This window comes from Gekko japonicus, unplaced genomic scaffold, assembly GCF_001447785.1.
Source record: "Gekko japonicus isolate JY-2015 unplaced genomic scaffold, Gekko_japonicus_V1.1 scaffold652, whole genome shotgun sequence".
Taxonomy (NCBI): Eukaryota; Metazoa; Chordata; class Lepidosauria; order Squamata; family Gekkonidae; genus Gekko; species Gekko japonicus.
Genome location: NW_015173143.1, coordinates 28,861 through 47,473, shown reverse-complemented (window position 1 = coordinate 47,473; position 18,613 = coordinate 28,861). Strand labels below are relative to the sequence as shown.

General features: G+C 41.2%; 1 protein-coding gene across 1 annotated transcript in view; it reads right to left on the bottom strand.

Moving 5' to 3' along the window:
• Nucleotides 1–836: 836 nt before the first annotated feature.
• The window catches only part of LOC107119723 (fructose-1,6-bisphosphatase isozyme 2), a 23,498-nt gene continuing 5,721 nt past the window's right edge, over nt 837–18,613 (bottom strand). Inside the window, exons 4-7 of the mRNA XM_015422297.1 lie at nt 14,703–14,843; nt 12,117–12,254; nt 2,156–2,275; nt 837–1,367 (exon numbers count right to left, since the gene is read on the bottom strand). Coding sequence (XP_015277783.1) covers nt 1,173–1,367; nt 2,156–2,275; nt 12,117–12,254; nt 14,703–14,843 — 594 coding nt within the window. The 3' untranslated portion in view covers nt 837–1,172. The remainder of the gene's footprint in view (nt 1,368–2,155; nt 2,276–12,116; nt 12,255–14,702; nt 14,844–18,613) is intronic.

The following is an 18,613-nucleotide window of genomic DNA, read 5'->3' as shown; positions in this document are numbered from 1 at the left end:
TGATGGGGAGAGACAGCCCTACATGCTCAAATGTATTTTGGTAACTAAAAAGTTTATAGTTATATATCTAGTATTAACAGATTTTCTTATATTATTGTGCATTTGTGCATGCCTGTGTGTGTATGTTTTGGGGATGTATATGATGGGTGGACAATAGTCATGTGGCTCTTTTGGTAGATAGTAATTGCAAATGTGGCTCTTTGCAGAGTGAGTACTACTGATTTAGATGGCATGCTAGGGAGTCAATAGAACCCAAATGGGGTCATATTACTTAGTGTGTGAAGGGAGGGCAAGTAACTCACAGAAGTGCAGATAAGAAAAAGTGAGCCATTTTAACAGCTATCTCTACACTAATTTAGCAGTAAAAATGGAACAATAGAAGTTCCAATGAACTCAAATGGAAAACTAAGTTGCTGATAGATTCTAGTTTAGCAATGACACAATAGAGACTCATTTGAAATCTTTCTGTTGAAGTATGGTGACTTTGAAATTAACAGCCAAGTGTTATAGGGCATCTTTTAAGGTACAAGAATGTTGTTTTGCAGCACATTTTCCCCTTAGGAAAAAAACAAGTGCAGCTTTAGAACATATGAGTCAGCAACGTAAACAAGAAGCAAAATCCCTGTGTAGAGAATGATCTACTAAGTAAGCACTAGGTAGCAAAACACATACAAGAGTCTCAATCCTAATCAGCACTAAGCAGGATCATGCATTGGTGGCTACGCAAGAGTCAAACCAATGTGGACTGATAGTAGAAGACAACTGCATTCTTGTTTTGATCAAGTACCAAAGGCTAATATAATTAAGAAGATAAGTATATGACCTCACTGGTCACAAGACTGGTGGTGTAATGTGGTCTACTGGGAAAGAAACATGTGCAGCAGAAAATTAGGAGAACTGATGCAAGATGTAAGGTTGACCCCGGCTGTTAAAATGTTTTATTTGGGGAAAGGAGAGAAATTGTTACCAATTAAACTTTGTTTTCATTCTTGTATTACAGAAAATGAGACTAGAAGTCTTATATTTTATGCTGGCAGAAAGGGAACTGGAAAAACAAACAAGAAGTGACAATTCCTATTACTGACAACTGGGTGAAATTTTTCTCATTTCTGTATTCCAAGCTTTTCTCATGTGGGTTATGGAACAGCCAGATGGGAACCTTCTGATGACTACTAGCTACTTTTCTGGTGTTTCTGTACACAGTCAAGGTATTCCTGAACATCCTCTGGAGAGCCAAGGATAAAAGGGACTCTTTGGTGAATCGACTCTGGCTTCACATCCAGCACTGCTTCTGTTCCTGTGGTAGCCATTCCTCCTGCCTGCTCAATGATGAATGCCATGGGATTGCACTCATAGAGAAGCCGGAGCTACAAAAAATGAGGTTCTGAATTAGGTCAGAAAGCAATAAAAGGACTTTTCAGTAGCTTGCACAGTTTCATGAATTACATTCAGGGTATCTGTCAGCACTATACTTCTTATTTTAACTATTTATTTAGATACATTCAAATAAACAAATAGGCAACTCTTATTCTGTTTTCCAGAAGAGGTAGCTTAAGGTTATCCTAAAGAAATTTCTTGAAATTCAAAGCAATTGGATGATTTGTCACTGATGCTTTATTGTCTCCTCTGACTGACAGGTTTTTAAAAACTAAATCTTGCATGAATAAAAGATTGTACGCTTTTCACAGGGTGTTAATTTACCTATTTCCTGAGTTTTTCAGTCTTTGCTGATCTTGATATGTGTCAGTACTGATGCAGATGCTTAACCAATAGCCTCCCATCTCAGAACTTTTGCTGGATGCACCGAAAACTTGCAAAAAATATTTGGAGTTTGCTCCCCCACCCACAAAATTGTGTGTTTGTGTGTGTGTGTTTCCTAGGCAGTAAAAGCATGTTCACCCCCACTACACTTAAACAGTTACATCTGTCTCTACCCTTCACAGGTGTTATGTGAAAACCAGCACTTAACTGTAAAAACACAACATTACTGCAGAAGAGAAGGATCCCACAACAGCAGAAAGAGCTCCCATAAAAAACAATTCTGAACTAAAACACTCAGCTTTAGTGTCTCTTTGATACTATCAAAGTAAGCTCTGTTATCACAATATGTGCAAATGCAATTCAGCACCCAGAAGCTTAGGATGAAAAAAGTTACCTTTCCTTTTGGACTCTTCTGATTAGCAGGGTACATAAAGATCCCACCATATACAAGAGTACGGTGAACATCAGCCACCATGGAGCCTACATATCTGGAAGCATAAGGAGAACTACCATCCTGTAAAACAGACAGCATTAATTCACGTACATTTTTGGAACTCGATTGAGAAAGAGATCATCTGTATCCCTAACAATGCAATCAAATGAAAAGTCAACTCCCTGCATGAGGCAAACATTTGTGGACTGAGGGAAATAAGGAAACATTCAATTAGTTAACAAGATAATGGTTGCCAGATCATTGCTTAGAGATAGTGAGAGAGGATGCAGCTGCTGCTCCCCTCTACTCACTCACCATATCATGTGACAACCAGTGCCTGCTGGACGATGGAGGGCAGAGGCAGAAGGCAATGTGGTTCTTTCAGCACCTTAGGGCATTTGGAGACCCGGCTCTGTCTCCAGGTGAGGGTTTGACATCTTAAGTAGGTCAAATACATTAACAATGAGAGAGACCGATAAGACATTGATTTGTAGATCAAATATTAGGCTAATTTTTGTCTTTCTTAGTGTCTTCCTTATGATTCTTCTACTTGCTTCTGTAGAAGCAAATCACAATTAGACCCCTGCTTCAGTGTCTCATTATTGCAAGCTAGGAAAACTCCCAATTTGTTTTAAATGAAAGGGTACTTTGAGCTTTACATCTTTGCTTTTTGTCTTGTTCAGGCTACAGTCTTATGCATGCTGACCTATGAATAATTCTCATAGAACTCAGTGGGATTCACAACAGAGTAATTAGACATAGGATCAGAATGTATAGCAAACATTTTAAGGTGGGTAGGTGGTAGATATTATGTTAAGAGTCTCTGTTACAAATATAAGCCATTCTGTTGGCTCTGCTAAATATAATTCTGTATCCTTTTAATAGCCTGTAATTTAACAGGGTCAGCAAACTGTGGATACTTTCAAGTTCATAGCTAACTGAGGTTCACTTGGCAATAAAGCACACTGTGGTAGCTGGGGTTTACTTCTGGTAAACATGCATAGGATCGGATTGGGATTAAGCCTGTAGTAAACTTTAGAGCTCTCTGGGATTATGTGGCATCATTAGATTCAGAGTTGTCCCTTCAGCAGCATCCAATGAAGTACAAAAGAGTCAGGAAAACTCTGAATCTTATGATACCATATCACACATCTTGTTTTGCATTGAATAAATTGGTTGGAGGCTGTCCCATGATCTTCTTAACACATAATTTGGGCAGCAGTTTAAGAACATTGTTGAAAAGTTGCAAGGAATTCAGAGCCAAGCTGCACAATATTCAGGAAATCCATGAACGTTTCCCTTCACATTTTTTTACAGACTAAAAAGCATTCACAGGAGCCTTGAACCGGAATGGGATCGTGGTGTGGTGGGAGGAATGGTAATCCTTTCAACCCCTTCAAGCTGCCATTGGTCATGATAAGGAAGGAGGGAGCGTTGCCTATATTGTACCTGCCTTCGTCTCCTCACTGCAGTAACAGACATTCCCATCCAAAGATTGTTAACAGTAAAGCCCACCTTCCTCTTCTTCCAAAGCTATAGGTCTAGCCCACTTTCGGCCCCCATGCTTCTAGTTTGAAAGAAGGCTTTGTGAGATCCTATTACAAATATCCTGAGTAATGTGAAGTTTGGCCCTTAGAGGAAAGCTAAAAGATGGTTTCACTTCTCTTTGGCAGCCCAGTACTAGCCTTGTGCAGTCTTCCACTGAAATCTTCATTTCTCTTTTTGTCATATGCCAAGCCACAGATGCTGGTTAGACTCTGACAAGTTTCAGATGACAAATGGAATAGATATAACCTGGCAGCTTGGAATGGTTTTATGTTCATTAGGAATAGTGGGGGAATAACTTATTATTAGACTCTCAGGGTCAAACTAGACATGATAGTGTCCTCGTGGCCACTACAAGGATGCTGCCACCATTTTAAAGTGACTTTAAAATGCTGTGAGGCCACTATGAGGATGCCACCATTTTAAAGTGACTTTAAAATGCTGTGCTCTTGTCCCATCCCCCCCAGTGCCTTTTCAAGTGCCGAATCAGCTGGGGGGGGGGAGTAGCACTCTTGATAAGGCATGGGGTACAGCATAGTTTCAGAGGGTAGCCATGTTGGTCTGCAATTAAACAGCTAGATTCAAGTCCACTAGTAGGGTTGCCAGGTCTGGGTTGGAAAATCCCTGGAGACAATGCTTCCGGTTTATGGTGACACGCAGGCAGACGCATCTCCCAGACACTCTGGGGATGTGAACTGCACACCAGCATGTGGGAGGGGGTGCAACGGGTCGCGCCCCCCCCCAGAGCCTTGGTAAAAGGCTCCCAGCCAGGGGACTTTTGAAAGGTGACCTCTTCGATGGCGCGATGCCGGAGAATTGAGGCGCTCCTCCGCCCCAAAGGTCCTGCTGCTGAGTGACCATATGGTACCAGTGCTGCTGACCGGGACAAGCATTGGCGATTGGGCGAAAAAAATGATGCCGAGTGAGGCCGGCTGGCCAACAACGAACTGTGAGTCGGGTTGAAGCGAGCACGAAGATTTATAAAGAAAGCTGCCCCCCTTAAAGAGCGATGGCAAAGCGAGCTGGGGAGGGGTTCCTCCCAAATACATAGATGAAACACGGACGGAAAGAGGGGGGAGTGGAAAAATAAGTGATTAAATCTGTTTTAAGAGACTTACCAGAGCGCAGATAAGTGTTTGGGCAAATATCAGAGACTTTAGCAACTTTTTAAAAAGTAAACAAATCCAAAAAGATGGCGGGGAAGAAACTGGAGAAACAAAAGCTGTTGAAACCAAAACTAGTGGGCAGTCCTCGAACAGAGGAGACTGCTGAGCTCTTAAAATTGCTGGCTGATTCCTTGCATCCTCTGCTGGATGAAATGACTAGTATTAAGCAACAACTCTCAATAATTGGGGAGAGTTTGGCATCACAGCAGTTACAATTGACTCAATCTTTAAAAGCAACGGAGCAAATGGGAGAGAAGGTGAAGGAAATGGACGCCAATACTAAAAAAATTAAGAAAAAGGTGCAAAAGCTGAAAATGAAGCAAGCTATGGAAGAGTCAAAACTTTTACAGCCACAAATGGAGAAAGCAAATTTGGTCCTATGGTTTCAAGGGGTCCCGTAAATCAGAGGAGAGAATCTGAAGCAACGGCTGAGTGAAGCAATAGCCCCAATGACAGATTTGACAGCGGAATACTTCTACAGCAAGATGAATGTGGTCTACAGGTCCTATTCATCATACATCAAGAAAAATAATGTGCCTGGAGAAATAGTAGTCAGATTCTCGAAGAGACATGTAAGAGATGCTATCTTGAAAGCAATGACGGGAACACCCTTGAAAATTGGGGACAACAACATCAGGATTCTAAAAGACATTCCATTTGATATAAGGCAGAAGAGAAAGAACTATAAAGAACTAATCCTTTTCTTACAAACAAATGGCATCAGTTATAGATGGCAAATTCCAGAAGGCATCACTTTCAAACTCCACGATAAAAAAGAAAAGATTGACTCTGTTCTTAAAGCATGTGACTTTTTGCGAACACAGCTTGGGGAACCAGCTGAGGACAAAAAGGAAGAAGAAGAAAGCAAATCTGATGGCAAGTTGGGTTTGGGGTCTTTGGACGAGGACTCCCTCTCTGAAAAGGGGGCGGCTGCCCCCAAAAGTCCATACAAACTGAGAATTAGAAAATATATCATAACCAACGATGTTCATTGTATTATTAGCTTTTTGAAAATAGCATGGGGATAAGCTGATGTATTGATCTCCTACTCTTGGGTTTTTAGTTAGTAGTGGGTCTTTTTCTTTCTCCCTAGATGTAGTCCCCCTCCCCATATTTTCAGTTATAGTTTGTAGTCTGCAAAAAATCAATAAAAATCTCCCCTCGGGGGGAAGGGGGAAAAAAAAGAAAATACCTGGAGACTTTGAGGGTGGATCTGGGAGAGGGCGGGGTTTGGGGAGGTGAGGGGCCTCAGCAGGGTACAATGCCATAGAGACCAACCTTCAAAGCAGCCATTTTCTCCAGGGGAGCTGATCTCTGTCTGCTGGAGATCAGTTGTAAAAGCTCCCACTTGGAGGCTGGCAACCCTATCCAATAGCATCTTAGACACCAACAAGATTTGGGGGTATAAGCTTTTAAGAGTAAAAGCTCCGTTCATCAGAGCAGGGAGAAGAGTGCCTCAGCCTGTGGCACTACAGGCACAGTCAGGATTGGGGCCCCACAGCATTTTAAAATCACTTTAAAATGGTAGCATCCTCGTGGAGGCCATAAAGATGCAATCCTGTCTAATTTGGTTCTCAGAAAGGGTTTATGACTACAGATCTCCAGAGACCATTTGATTTTTCCAAAACGCTCAAATTGAAAGTCATACCCACCATTTGTGAGATTGGGTATAAAATATCATAAGGGATTCTCATGTTTAAACTCAAGAGGGCTCTTGATACAAGAATATCCAGATTCCCCTTGTGATATGTTCTGCTCTTTTCCTTCTTTCTGTTCAGATATGCTGTATTGTTTTGCACCTGTATTTTAAGGAGGAAGTACCAACCACAGAAGTAAAGGGAAACTATCCTAACATGAGCTGCATGTGTATACAGTTCATTTCCTGCCCTATCTTCAATCTCTTATAGCACAACCAGGCTTCAGTCAACTACTAGAGGTTTTACGTTGGTTTAGAGAAAGACCGGGTCTACGATAGATTCTGTTCAAGTTTTATTTTCTTTAATAACGTTCTGTATAGCAACCTTAATTTTTGCCACATATTACCATGCAGAAATCATTTTACAATTGATAAAAATTATCTTCATTCCTATATGAACCTACTAAGGTCTTTATATTGCCAATAGAGGCCCTGCCCTGTGTCTGCCTGCCATCAGAGTCAAACTGGGTGTCATATGTGTCAGGGGCTTTTTGAGGGAGGCATCAAGACTACTGGAATTCTGTTCCTGAGGGGCTTTTTCTGCTCTATCGCTTCTAGTTTCAGGTGGCTGCCCGGTCAAAATACTTTGTTTCAGAAGATATGTGTGGATTAGGCTGACCTTTAAATCTAATTTCTAGTTTTGTTGCTGATTCCCCCCCCGCTTCATCCTGAGTTTTGCTGTCCTTGCTGGTCTGCTTTCATTTTTTATGGTTTGATTTTTGTTAGTTGAGTTTAAATGTTTTGTGTATTTTAAATTTAAATTTAAATGAGCCAATTCCTGGGGTAGGGTGGGATATAAATTAATTAAATAAAAACAAGTAAATAAAATTGTCATATTGATCTATTTCACTGCAAGCAATTTCAGGGGCTGAATCAGCTGAAAAGCTGGTTAAAATATTTCTAAATTAAACAAGAAATTAACCAAAGGAAAAAGAACTGTCACCCATTTTAAAAACATAGCTAAAGAGTTTAAATAATTAATTGATTCAATATTTCAAAATACTTGAAAGCCTTGGATACAGATTTACATACTACATGGAGATGGGTTGGAAACATGGAAATGCCTTAAACCATCTCAAATAGTTGGTTCGTCTTGCTCAGCATTGTCTACTCTGACCAGCAGCAGTTATCCAGAGTCTCAAGCAGAGAAATGTCTTTCCCATCATCTGCTATTTTTAACTGAGGGCGTCAGGGATGGAACCTGGGACCTTCTGCAGGCAAAGCAGATGCTCTACCACCTAACCACTGCACCCTCCATAAGTCCTTTAATAAGTCCAAGTCCAGGTTTTATATTTGGTTTCATTCCGACAAAATAAGTGGATGAGGATCTTAACTATGATTAAAGCTTCCACTGGTGGCCAGTGTTCCCTCTAAGCTGAGTTAGTGTGAGCCAGCTCACAGTTCTTCAGCCTCCAGCTCACAGATTTTTGTCTCTGTTCAGGAAGGAGGGCTCCAGAGCAAACTAATTTATGCAGCAGCCAAATCGTTCACTCACAACTTTCATGCTGGTAGCTCACAAAGGAGAATTTTTGCTCACAAGACTCCGTACCTTAGAGGGAGCATTGCTGGTGGCAGCTCAAAAGTAACTCTACCTCTGATCTGTTCAGCATCAACAGGAAGCTTCTGAATACCACAATGATGGTGATGACTGTGGGGCAAACAGGACTGCCACCCGGTTTGCTGACAAAGGTGTTGTATCTAAATTCCATCCTAACATGCAGCCATTAAAGTTTTTTTGAGCAATAGGATTTATGCCTTTTTCTCTGAAGAGGGGTTATGATAGAAGTTTATAAACAGGAGTAGAGAGAACTGGTATACACCATGAATTGATGGGCAGTGGATTTAGGATCAATTAAAAAAAAAACCTTTCTTTGCACAATTCATAATTAACTTATGGAACTCAGTGCCACAAAAGGTAGTGATAGCCACTGGTTTGGTGGCAGAAAGTGCCCTCAAATCATAGACAACTTATGGTGACCCTTTAGGGTTTTCAAGGCAAGAGACATTCTCTGCATAGTAACTCTGGGCTTCTTGGTGGTCTCCCATCCAAGTACTACTAACCACGGCCAACCCTGCTTAGCTTCTGAGATCTGATGAGGAAATTAGACAGATTCATGGGCGATCATCAATAACATGGCCAACCTCCAGGTGGCACTTGGAGATCTTCCACTATTACAATTGATTTCCAGATAACTAAGATTAGTTCCCCTGAAAAAAGGCCTGCTTTGGAGGGTGGGCTCTATGGCATCATACCCAGCGGAGGTCCCTTCCCTCCCCAAATCCCACCCCCCCCGTCTGCAAATCTCCAGGTTCTTCCCAACAGAGAGCTGGCAATCAATGGCTTATTGGCTGCCTGTTTGTGAGCCTTCTGAGGGTCTCTAGTTAGCCACACTGGGAAATAGGATACTCGACTAGATGGCAAATTAGTCTGAGTCATCAAAGCTTCTTCTTACTCCGATACTTTAGTATTATAATACTTCAAATAATAAATACTTCCCAGATTTCTGTCATAAATAACACTGTCTTAAACCAGCTTGTATAATCTCTGCTGGCTTTATTGAACCACAGGATCTCAACAGATATTCAGTGGAGCAAATTGAGAAACAGTGGTAATGCTGTTGTCTGTTGTTTTTCCCTTTAATTGTAGGCATGTGAGAGGTAATGAAGTGACTGATTTGTTTTCAGTTTGGTTTGGACATTGTTACTGACACAACCTGTGACAGTGAGAAGGCTGACCTTCCCCTGAAGGGAAAAACAGCCACTATGGGAGTGCTTATTCAGCAACCAATCACCTTTCAGAGGAGGGATGGAATGTTGGAGGGAAGCACAGCAGGAGGGAGTTCAGAGTCTGGATCTGCCTCAGGTAGAGGGCAGTCTGGAGTCTGTCTCAGCAAAACAGCAGACAGTTTGAAGGGTGGCTCTGCGTGGTAGTATGGCAGAGTAGTTTACCTCTGGGAAAGAATAGAGTGCCCAGTTGTTAGGTCTGTCAGTCTCTGATTCTTGGGAAAGAGCAGGCTGGTGTGGGTGGAATCCTGTGTGTATGAAAGGATCCAACCTAGTGGTTAGTCAGTGAAAGCCTGTTTGTAGCTGAAAATGTTAAAAAAAAAACAACCTCAAACCACATTCTGAAGCTGTAGCTAGCTTAAACTTATGTGCCTCAGCCAGGTTTCTCCTTTGATTATCTGGAGACCTAGGCTGCTGCACTGTTCTTTAAAACCAACCTGTAAATAAATAGAATCTTCTTTGTTATTTAGATATAATTCCTGCCTCAGTGCTCTCTGTGTTCTACTTGCTTGCCACAAAACTTACCTAGGCTGGATGAGAGTAAGCTGAAACGTAATCCTGACAAGACAGAGGTGCTCTGGGTTACTAGAAAGACAGACCAGGGACTTGAGATCTCCGCCATCAAAGGTGGGGTGACACTCCTCTTGAATACTGCTTGATAGTGCCCCATGCCTTAGTTACATCTAGACAGGACTATTGCAATGCACTCTACTCAAGGCTACTCTTGAAGAGTATTCAGAGGCTTCAGCTAGTGTAGAATGCTGCAGCTAGACTGCTGGTTGGGGCCAGTTACCAGGATAATGAGACCTCAAGTCCTACACTAATTACACTGGCTTCCGATCCACTCCCAAGCCCAATTCAAGGTGTTGGTTTTGCTCCTTAAAGCCCTACATATCTTGGGACCAGAACATCTGAAGGACCGTCTTCTCCCATATGTTTCTGCCCAGGAACTAACATCACAAGGACAAGCCCTCTTGACTGTTCCATCAACCAAAGAATCTTGTCTGGTGAGCACATAAAAGACAGGCTTTTCAGTGGCACCCCCATGGCTATGGAACACCCTCCCCAAGGAGGTGTGCCCAGCTCCTCAGACTCAGTCTTTAGGAGGCAGCTGAAGACAGTTTTATTCATGACAACATTTGATTAGTTCTTCTGCCTACTGACAGTTTTAATAGACTTATAACTACTGGTTTTTATGTATTCTGTCATATTATTATTTACATTGTAAGCCACCTTGAGTTCCTATAAGGTAGCAAGCAGGCTAATAAATGTTTTAAATAAATAAATAAAGGCCCTGGTCACACTGGGGGAAAAGGCACGGCTAAAGTGCGGCTTTTTTGAGCCGCATCAAAAGAGAACCACTGCAGCAGGATCAGATAGATCCCCCAGCCGCCACGCATGATCAGATGCCGGGAGGAAGCCACGTACCGGAGAGCGAGGCAAGCACGCTGCGCATGCGTGTGTATGCACAGTTTGGCAGGACGTCGCATGCTGCAGGAGAGACGGGTGCGCCGGCGATCAGACGACCGTCCCTGCAGCGGATTTTCCGGTAGGTACTAGTGTTTTCTAGGGGCTTTTTTTATCCACATCTTTGGCCGGAAGAGACAGATCGGGGATGGGTGTGCGCCGCTTCCCAGATATTGCGGTGTGATCTCGGCCACTTGATGCACCCCTGATCCGTCCCTCTTGCGGATCTAATCCCGTGTGACGGGGGCCAAAAAAGCTGGTGAGCTAGCTGGCAGATGTTTGAGCACCTGTACACAGGGAATGCCAGGGAAGAACTGCTTCTATTAACTCCTTCTGTTCACAGTAGTTACATTCCAGTCCAAAGTTTGGATTTCTTTTTCTCTGGCGATCCAATTTTGTTTGCAATGCATGGTTAAATCCATTAGTCTGTGGTAGTAAAACTAGCAAAGAATCTGGTGGCACCTTAAAAAACTAAACAAATGTATCAAAGAAGAAACATGAAATATTTGCTTCTAGTTGAGGAGAAGAGAGATTACTAAGAAATGCCAAAAAGCCAACGGTACAAAAGATTCCTATTCAGAACACCAATGAAAATGAGTTCCAATCAACTGTAAATGATCAACTCAGAGTGGGATCAATCCATTCCCAACTGGTAATGAATTTAGTGACCAAGCTTTGCCAGTTCCTCAGCTCTTACTGATTAGATCTCTTCTCTGTTGACTGGAGCCTATTTGTGCTCTGCTAGTCGGACTCGACTGGCTTTCGAGCAAGGGAAACCTTTACCTTTTTAATGTGACATACTTATTTCTGGAACCACTTGGCCTTTTGTCTTCACTTTGTGAAAACATTGCTTCCCTCCTTCTTTTATCTGTGCTCATTATATGTTGGTTTACTCAGTGAAGCAATCACTTCATGCATCTGATGAAGTAAAGAGATTGTTATTTCATGTATGGGATATTTAGAAGTTACCTATTTCTGATCACAGAAAAATTCAAACACAAAATCTGTTAAGTATATTCAACTGCAAAGCCACATTTTGTTGTATCCTTTATTAAGCCCTTTATATTACCTATATTGGAGATTAATTTAATGGACCAGATAAAGAGCCAGGGAGAACCAAACTGAGTAACATTACCTAGGCAGGATTTGTGTGCTGTTAAATGCTAAAATTGACCACTTTTCTTTTAAGGGTGATCACATTGATTAAGCTTAACAAATGGCAATAACATCTGTTGAAAATGGCACAGAAAAAATGGCTTATTACCTCTGGAAATTTCTTCTTCTGCAAATACTCTGTCATGGCAGGATCAAAGTACTTGGCGTAGCCCTCATTAAGGCTGTAAATTTTCCCTTTCTTCTTGATTTTCACATCTTTTTCCACCAAAATGAACTCACCAAGAGCCTATAGAATAGTTGGGAACATCAATTAATACATGCTATTAAGGACACCTTGATTTCCTGAGGGTTTTAAAAATATATATCATTGATGAAGCAGTTACACCCTTCTAAGCCCATTGACTAACTCTGTCTAGGACCGCATTATTAATGCATTGTGCTGCATTTCCCAGGCTCCTGAGCAGCAAGAATCTACAACTTTCAGGATTAACACTGCCATTGAATTAGTCAGTGGCCTTAGAAGGGTGTGACTCTGTTTAGGATGGCACTGTTCATTTGCTTTGCATGAGAGAACACTGGAGAGATTTATGTTGTCTTTGTAATACCTGCTTACAAGCAGAATATACTAGAAGTAAGCAGACACCTAGCCACCAGTCCTGCATCATATTGCAAGACAGCAACAATGATCATTGTGTTCTCTGTTGCATGTCTCACAAATTCAAACTTTTAACTACTATTTCTTTGGCACATGCCAAAATTTTAGGACAGATCTCCAGCTGTTACGGACCATTATACCTTTTTTGTTAAGTCCCTTATCACTCATCATTTGGGAGGCGATAAACTAGTTTACAGTAATCGATACAGCCAACATTTACAGTAGTATAAGCATTTCAGCTGATATGGAGAATTAACCATATGCCAGTAGCTATGTTATTCTAGTAAATTGTAAGAGGAAAGTTTCAACAAAGTGCAGTGAAGGGAGGCCATTTAAAAAACTCTTATTGCATACCAAATCCTCAAACATAGCTTTAGGAACAAGCCATCTACAGCAATAAAAGTCATGGGGGGTCCTGTTTCAATGGCGTTTCAGGCTATGCCAGCTACAAAAAGTCAACACTTGAACAACAACTGGCCATTAAAAGTTTAAACTGAAGGTGAATCATGCTACCCTCATAGTTCCAGGATCAGCACTTCATGTGAAGAAACAATGGAGACTTATGGTAGCTTGTTGGAACATTAGTTTTACAAGGTTCACTAGCCAAGCACAATAGAAGCCTGCCTGCCATCAGTTTGCCTGCCACATATACCATTGCATCAGCCATGCATTACATTTAAGATGCTTCACCTGCAGCCAGCTGATACTTCCAAACCCTGTCTAGACCTTAACAGACAGTCTAAGGGAGGAGAGTGGATTCATGTTGATGGGAGTGGAACTGTGGTGGTAAGCTCCACCCCCAATTTTCACTCATTCATTGGTATATATGTACAGAGTTTATGTACCAGTGTATGCATCTGTGTGTGTGTGAACAGAAGCTCTGAAAAAGCAAAAAAACAGTTTCTGATCACACACAAGTGTACACAGTGTGAATACACTTGGTTTCTTTATATTGGTTGTGGCACACCTCTTCCCCATGCTCCTCCCCATCTGAGTTCATTATCCCATTTTACAATGTCTGAAAATGACTTCTGTGTTCTGTCTCTGTCTGATTCCCTCTACTTCTCTGTCTGTTCTAACTGTAACACTGGCACCAAACTGTGCACAAGCAAAACTACATGCTTTTCTTGATACATTCTTGATACATGGCTGATTTAGTGTTAACTTTAAAAGCTCAAGGCTAGAATTGTAGAAAGTTGCTGGCCATACATACCCTTTATTGGACAAGTCAACCATCAGATCATCGGATCTAGGGTTCATAATTTGCACTCTATAAGGACACCTCACCGTGGCCTGGATAGTCCAGGCTAAACCAGTCTTGTTAGACCTTGGAAGCTAAGCAGGGTTGGCCCTGGTCAGTGTTTGGATGGGGGACCACCAAGGAATACCAGGGTCATAACACAGAGGCAGGTAATGGCAAACCACCTCTAAACATCTCTTGCCTTGAAAACCCTATGGTTGCCTTGAAAACCCTATGGTCACCATAAGTCACCTGTAACTTTATGGGGGGGGAACCTCAGAGAGAATCTGGTGCTGAAGGGCAAATTACATTTCTATGATACTAGCAGAATGGTGAGAAAGAACAATTTACAGTGCAATACAAAAACAGAGTTAGGATTGACTTCAATGGCTGTAGAAAGGTGTAACTCTATTTAGGATTGCACTGTAAAATACTGCCAAATTTTCATCAGTGAACGTTTGGCTATGCAAATAAAGCCTTGGAATGTTTCCCTCCTTCCTTCCCCCACCACAAACAACTGCTGCTTCCCTGCCAATTAGTTTTCAAAGTACTCTTTCTTGCCGGCTAAGTCATTCTAGCTAATCAGTGATGATGTGGTCCACATTATTCCATCATGGCAAGATGATATGATGAACACAATTCTGATGGAGGACAAGAAGTATCCCCCTCTCTTGGAATGGTTACCATAGAGCCATGCTACAAAAATGTATACTCTTGCTTGCTGGTCAAGAATTGTCAAAACAAGGGATAGTTTTCACAGGGAGTTAAAATGTTTGCAGAACTCTATCCAAAGAAGAAGAAGGGAATATTATCAATAGTCAGTAGTATTTGTGGAGTACCGGATCCAGCATGAAGCAGTCCACTCCTTGCCCCGTAGAAAGAGCCACCAGTGTAGCACTGCCGTACAAGGCATATCCTGCAGCGACAATGTTGCGTCCAGGTTGGAAGGCATCTTTTTCAGAGGGTTCCTCTTCTGATGTCTAACAGGAGAGTTATTTCAGTATTCATATATGTTGTCACAAAACACATTTGGGAAAAAATACTCAAATGCAAATAAGAATTTATTTCAATTTATGGAGCAACCCTGCCGTAACAGATCCTTTCATAAGATTCCTACATGATATATAATGGAGGATTTTTAAAGAGAATTTTCAATGAAAATGTGTCACTAAATTGGAAGCCAATTTATACAATCATTTTAGGATGAAAAAATTATCATGATAAAGTGGTCTTGTGAAAACATGCCTAAATTAGAACATCTCAAGTGGTTTTGTTTTATCATTTTTAGAAGATAAATTGCAAGTCTACCATCTGGAGACTCATTTATGATTCAACTTTTTCACATAAGGAATAGTCACACTGAGATGATTTCTGCACCTCAGAAAATCCAAGGGAATCCAACTGGTAGCCACTGCTGACACTAGGAACTGAAAATATTTTCAGAATGTTCATACTTAATTTAGATTTCAGACTTTGATATTGTCATAATGGATAACTTAATATGGAGAACAGAGCTGGAAGAAGAAGAGGAGGAGGAGGAGGAGGAGGAGATTGGATTTATACCCTGCCCTTCACTCGGGGTTGAGCGGCTTACAAACTCCTTTCCCTTCCCCTCCCCACAACAGACACCCTGTGAGGTAAGTGGGACTGAGAGACCTCTTTCAAGAACTGCTCTTTCAAGAACAGCTCCGACAGAACTATGGCTTGCCCAAGGTCATCCAGCAGGTGCAAGTGGAGGAGTGGGGAATCAAACCCAGTTCTCCCAGATTAGAGTCCACACACTTAACCACTACACCAAATGAGGACTAAATCCCAAAACAATGGATTTCAGTTAGCCACAACTGAACTTTTTAATTGATTTCACTGGGATTTACAGTGCCATTTTAAGCAAAGTTAAAACATTCTAACTATACTGAAGCCAACTGACTTAGATGGGCATAGCTCTGCTTAGGTTAGCACAGTTAGTATTGTGCCCTCTTAAGCACAGATCAGTGACAAATTTGTGTGTTTAATTCTGGATCAGTCTTGAGCAAGAAATGTGCATGTATGGTGATCCAGAGGGGGGTGGGGGAAGGACTATTATCACTTTACCCTCATCTGCCACTTACCAATATGCCCTCTAAGCGCCACAGTGTTGTGAGCAGAAATTCTGCCTTGTGAGCGAAAAAAGCTAGTAGTGTTAAAGTTGTGAAGGAGTCTAGATTTGACTATTGCGTAAATTATTTTTAAGATTATCTCCATAACCTTGTAAAAATCTCAGAATTAATTCTTTTAATCTATATTTAAACTGTATTTTAAGAATAATTTAAACATTATAAGAGAAAACAGAATCAAGTCAAATTTCATTATACAAAATGTCCTCCAAAAATCCTAACTATAAATACACTTCGATGGGGTCCAAACTGACAGAGTCAGACCAAGAGAGACATCTTGGAGTCGTAGCAGATAACTCAAATAAAATGTTGAGTCAGTGTGCAACTAGAATAAAAAAGGCCAACGCTATGCTGGGGATTATTAGGAACGGAATTGAAAACAAATCAGCCAGTATCATAATGCCCCTGTATAAATTGATGGTGTGACCCCAATAGTAATACTGTGTACAATTCTGGTCACCAAACCTCAGAAAGGGTATTATAGCAGTGGAAAAAGTGCAGAAAAGGGCAACTAGAATGATAAAAGGGTTGGAACACTTTCCCTATGAAGAAAGGTTAAAGCACTTGGGGCTCTTTAGCTTGGAGAAACGACGAGTGAGGGGTGACATGATTGAGGTTTACAAGATTATGCATGGGATAGAGCAGGTAGAGAAAGAAGTACTTTTCTCCCTTTCTCACAATACAAGAACTCATGGGCACGCAATTAAATTGCTGAGCAGTCGGGTTAGAACAGATAAAAGGAAGTAATTCTTCACCCGAAGAATGATTAACACATGGAATTCACTGCCACAGGAGGTGGCGGCGGCTACAAACATGGACGACTTCAAGAGAGAATTGGATAAACATATGGAGCAGATATCAATCAGTGGCTATTAGCCACAAGGTACAGATAGGAACTGTTAAGTATGAGACTTCAGGCAGCTCATTAACAAGTGGTTCAGCTTTATTTGGACAAGACAAGAATGAACACAAACAGGAGAGCAACAGGCTCTCTTTTAAACTATCCAGGCTTGAATAACCACACCCACTGATGAGTTAAGAATCAATCAGAATATTGAGGAGGGGCGATGGAGTAGCAAGGTGGTCTGAGAATCCAGAGCTCTGGATCTCACCAACCTTTGGAGTCTTTATAGGGGACTTTCTTGACATTTCTGGACTCCTCCAGATTTGACAAGGGTCCACCAGTTCCTTGGGAGTAGGAAACTGGAAGCAGAAGACTTGAACTGAGCTCCCTGTTTGCGACAACAGTAGGTGAAGTTTCAGTTCGTCTTGAAACAGAAGCTCCAGAAGGACCGGTCACAGCAGTTCGCAGTTGGAAAGCTACATTCAAGCCCCAAACAAGAGCCTCCATACCTCACCACAAATCATTTTGGCGAAGACTCCGTAAGCAACCTTATCTTCTACTTTAATCGTTAAGCTCGTAAACAGACACTTGATTGCCCCTATAAATCTGTCTGGCGGCCACACAAAGTTTTGGATTTTATTACATCAAACACGCAGGGGAAAAACAACATTTTGAAATGTTCTACCTGCTATTTGGAAAATATTGTTACAGAAACTTATTTCACTCTTAAAGAACTTTGATGTTGATGATGCTATTGAAAGTGAAACAGGCTAAAAGTTACGCCGAAATGGCACTGAGCAGCAGTTTCTTTGTCTGTGTCTCTCTATGCGCAATTATGCTGTGAATGTTGTGTCTGTTAAGGAGTGAGATGGCTCTCACAGCTCCATTTGAGATGAAGGATTCTAGGACAGATGAAAATATACAACTGTTCTCAGATGACAACGGGACTGTTTAAAAAGTCAATTGACGGAAAAAATCACAAATGCTGTTATGGAAGCTCTCGGAGAGTATTGGGATTGTTTTGAGGAAGAGATTACAGAGACACAAAATCAGATGACATCAGTTTCTACACAAGAGGAAAAACACTCAATAGCTACAATAAGAGACTTTTTTAGCCACTGCTTTGATGAGTGGATTGGACATAATATGGACGACGTAGGCTGTTTTCATACACAAACAGGCCAGAAGAGAATGAGACATTCAAAAATCAAAGACACAAAAGAACAACGATTTTGATGAGACATTTTCAAAGAAAGCAAGAGAAATTTAAATTTTATAAACAAATGGAAGTAGCACTCTTTGACAGTTAGCATGGCTTTATTAGCGGAAGAGATAAAGATAGCCAAAACTGGAACTTTTAAGCTGATGAGATCTGTTTATTTACTGTGTGCCTTGTACCTGATTTACACGACTATTTGATATCCGATTGATTTATGAATATAATCTGAAGCAAAGTATTTTAATTCCTACATTATCTTGAATGTTCAATGAAAGCTAAAGATATGGGCAGTCTGAAATTTTAGAGAGGATAAGTGGAAGTAGCACTCTTTGACAGTCTGCATGGTTTTAATTGGCTGAAGGGATAATGATCTACTAAGACTGGATAATGATCTACTAAGACTGGAACTTTTAAGCTGTTGAGAACTGTTTATCTATTATGTGTTTCTACACCTGATTTACATTGTTATTTGATACCCAATTGATTTATGAATATAACCTGAAGCAAAGTACCTCCAACTTTTGCATTGTCTTG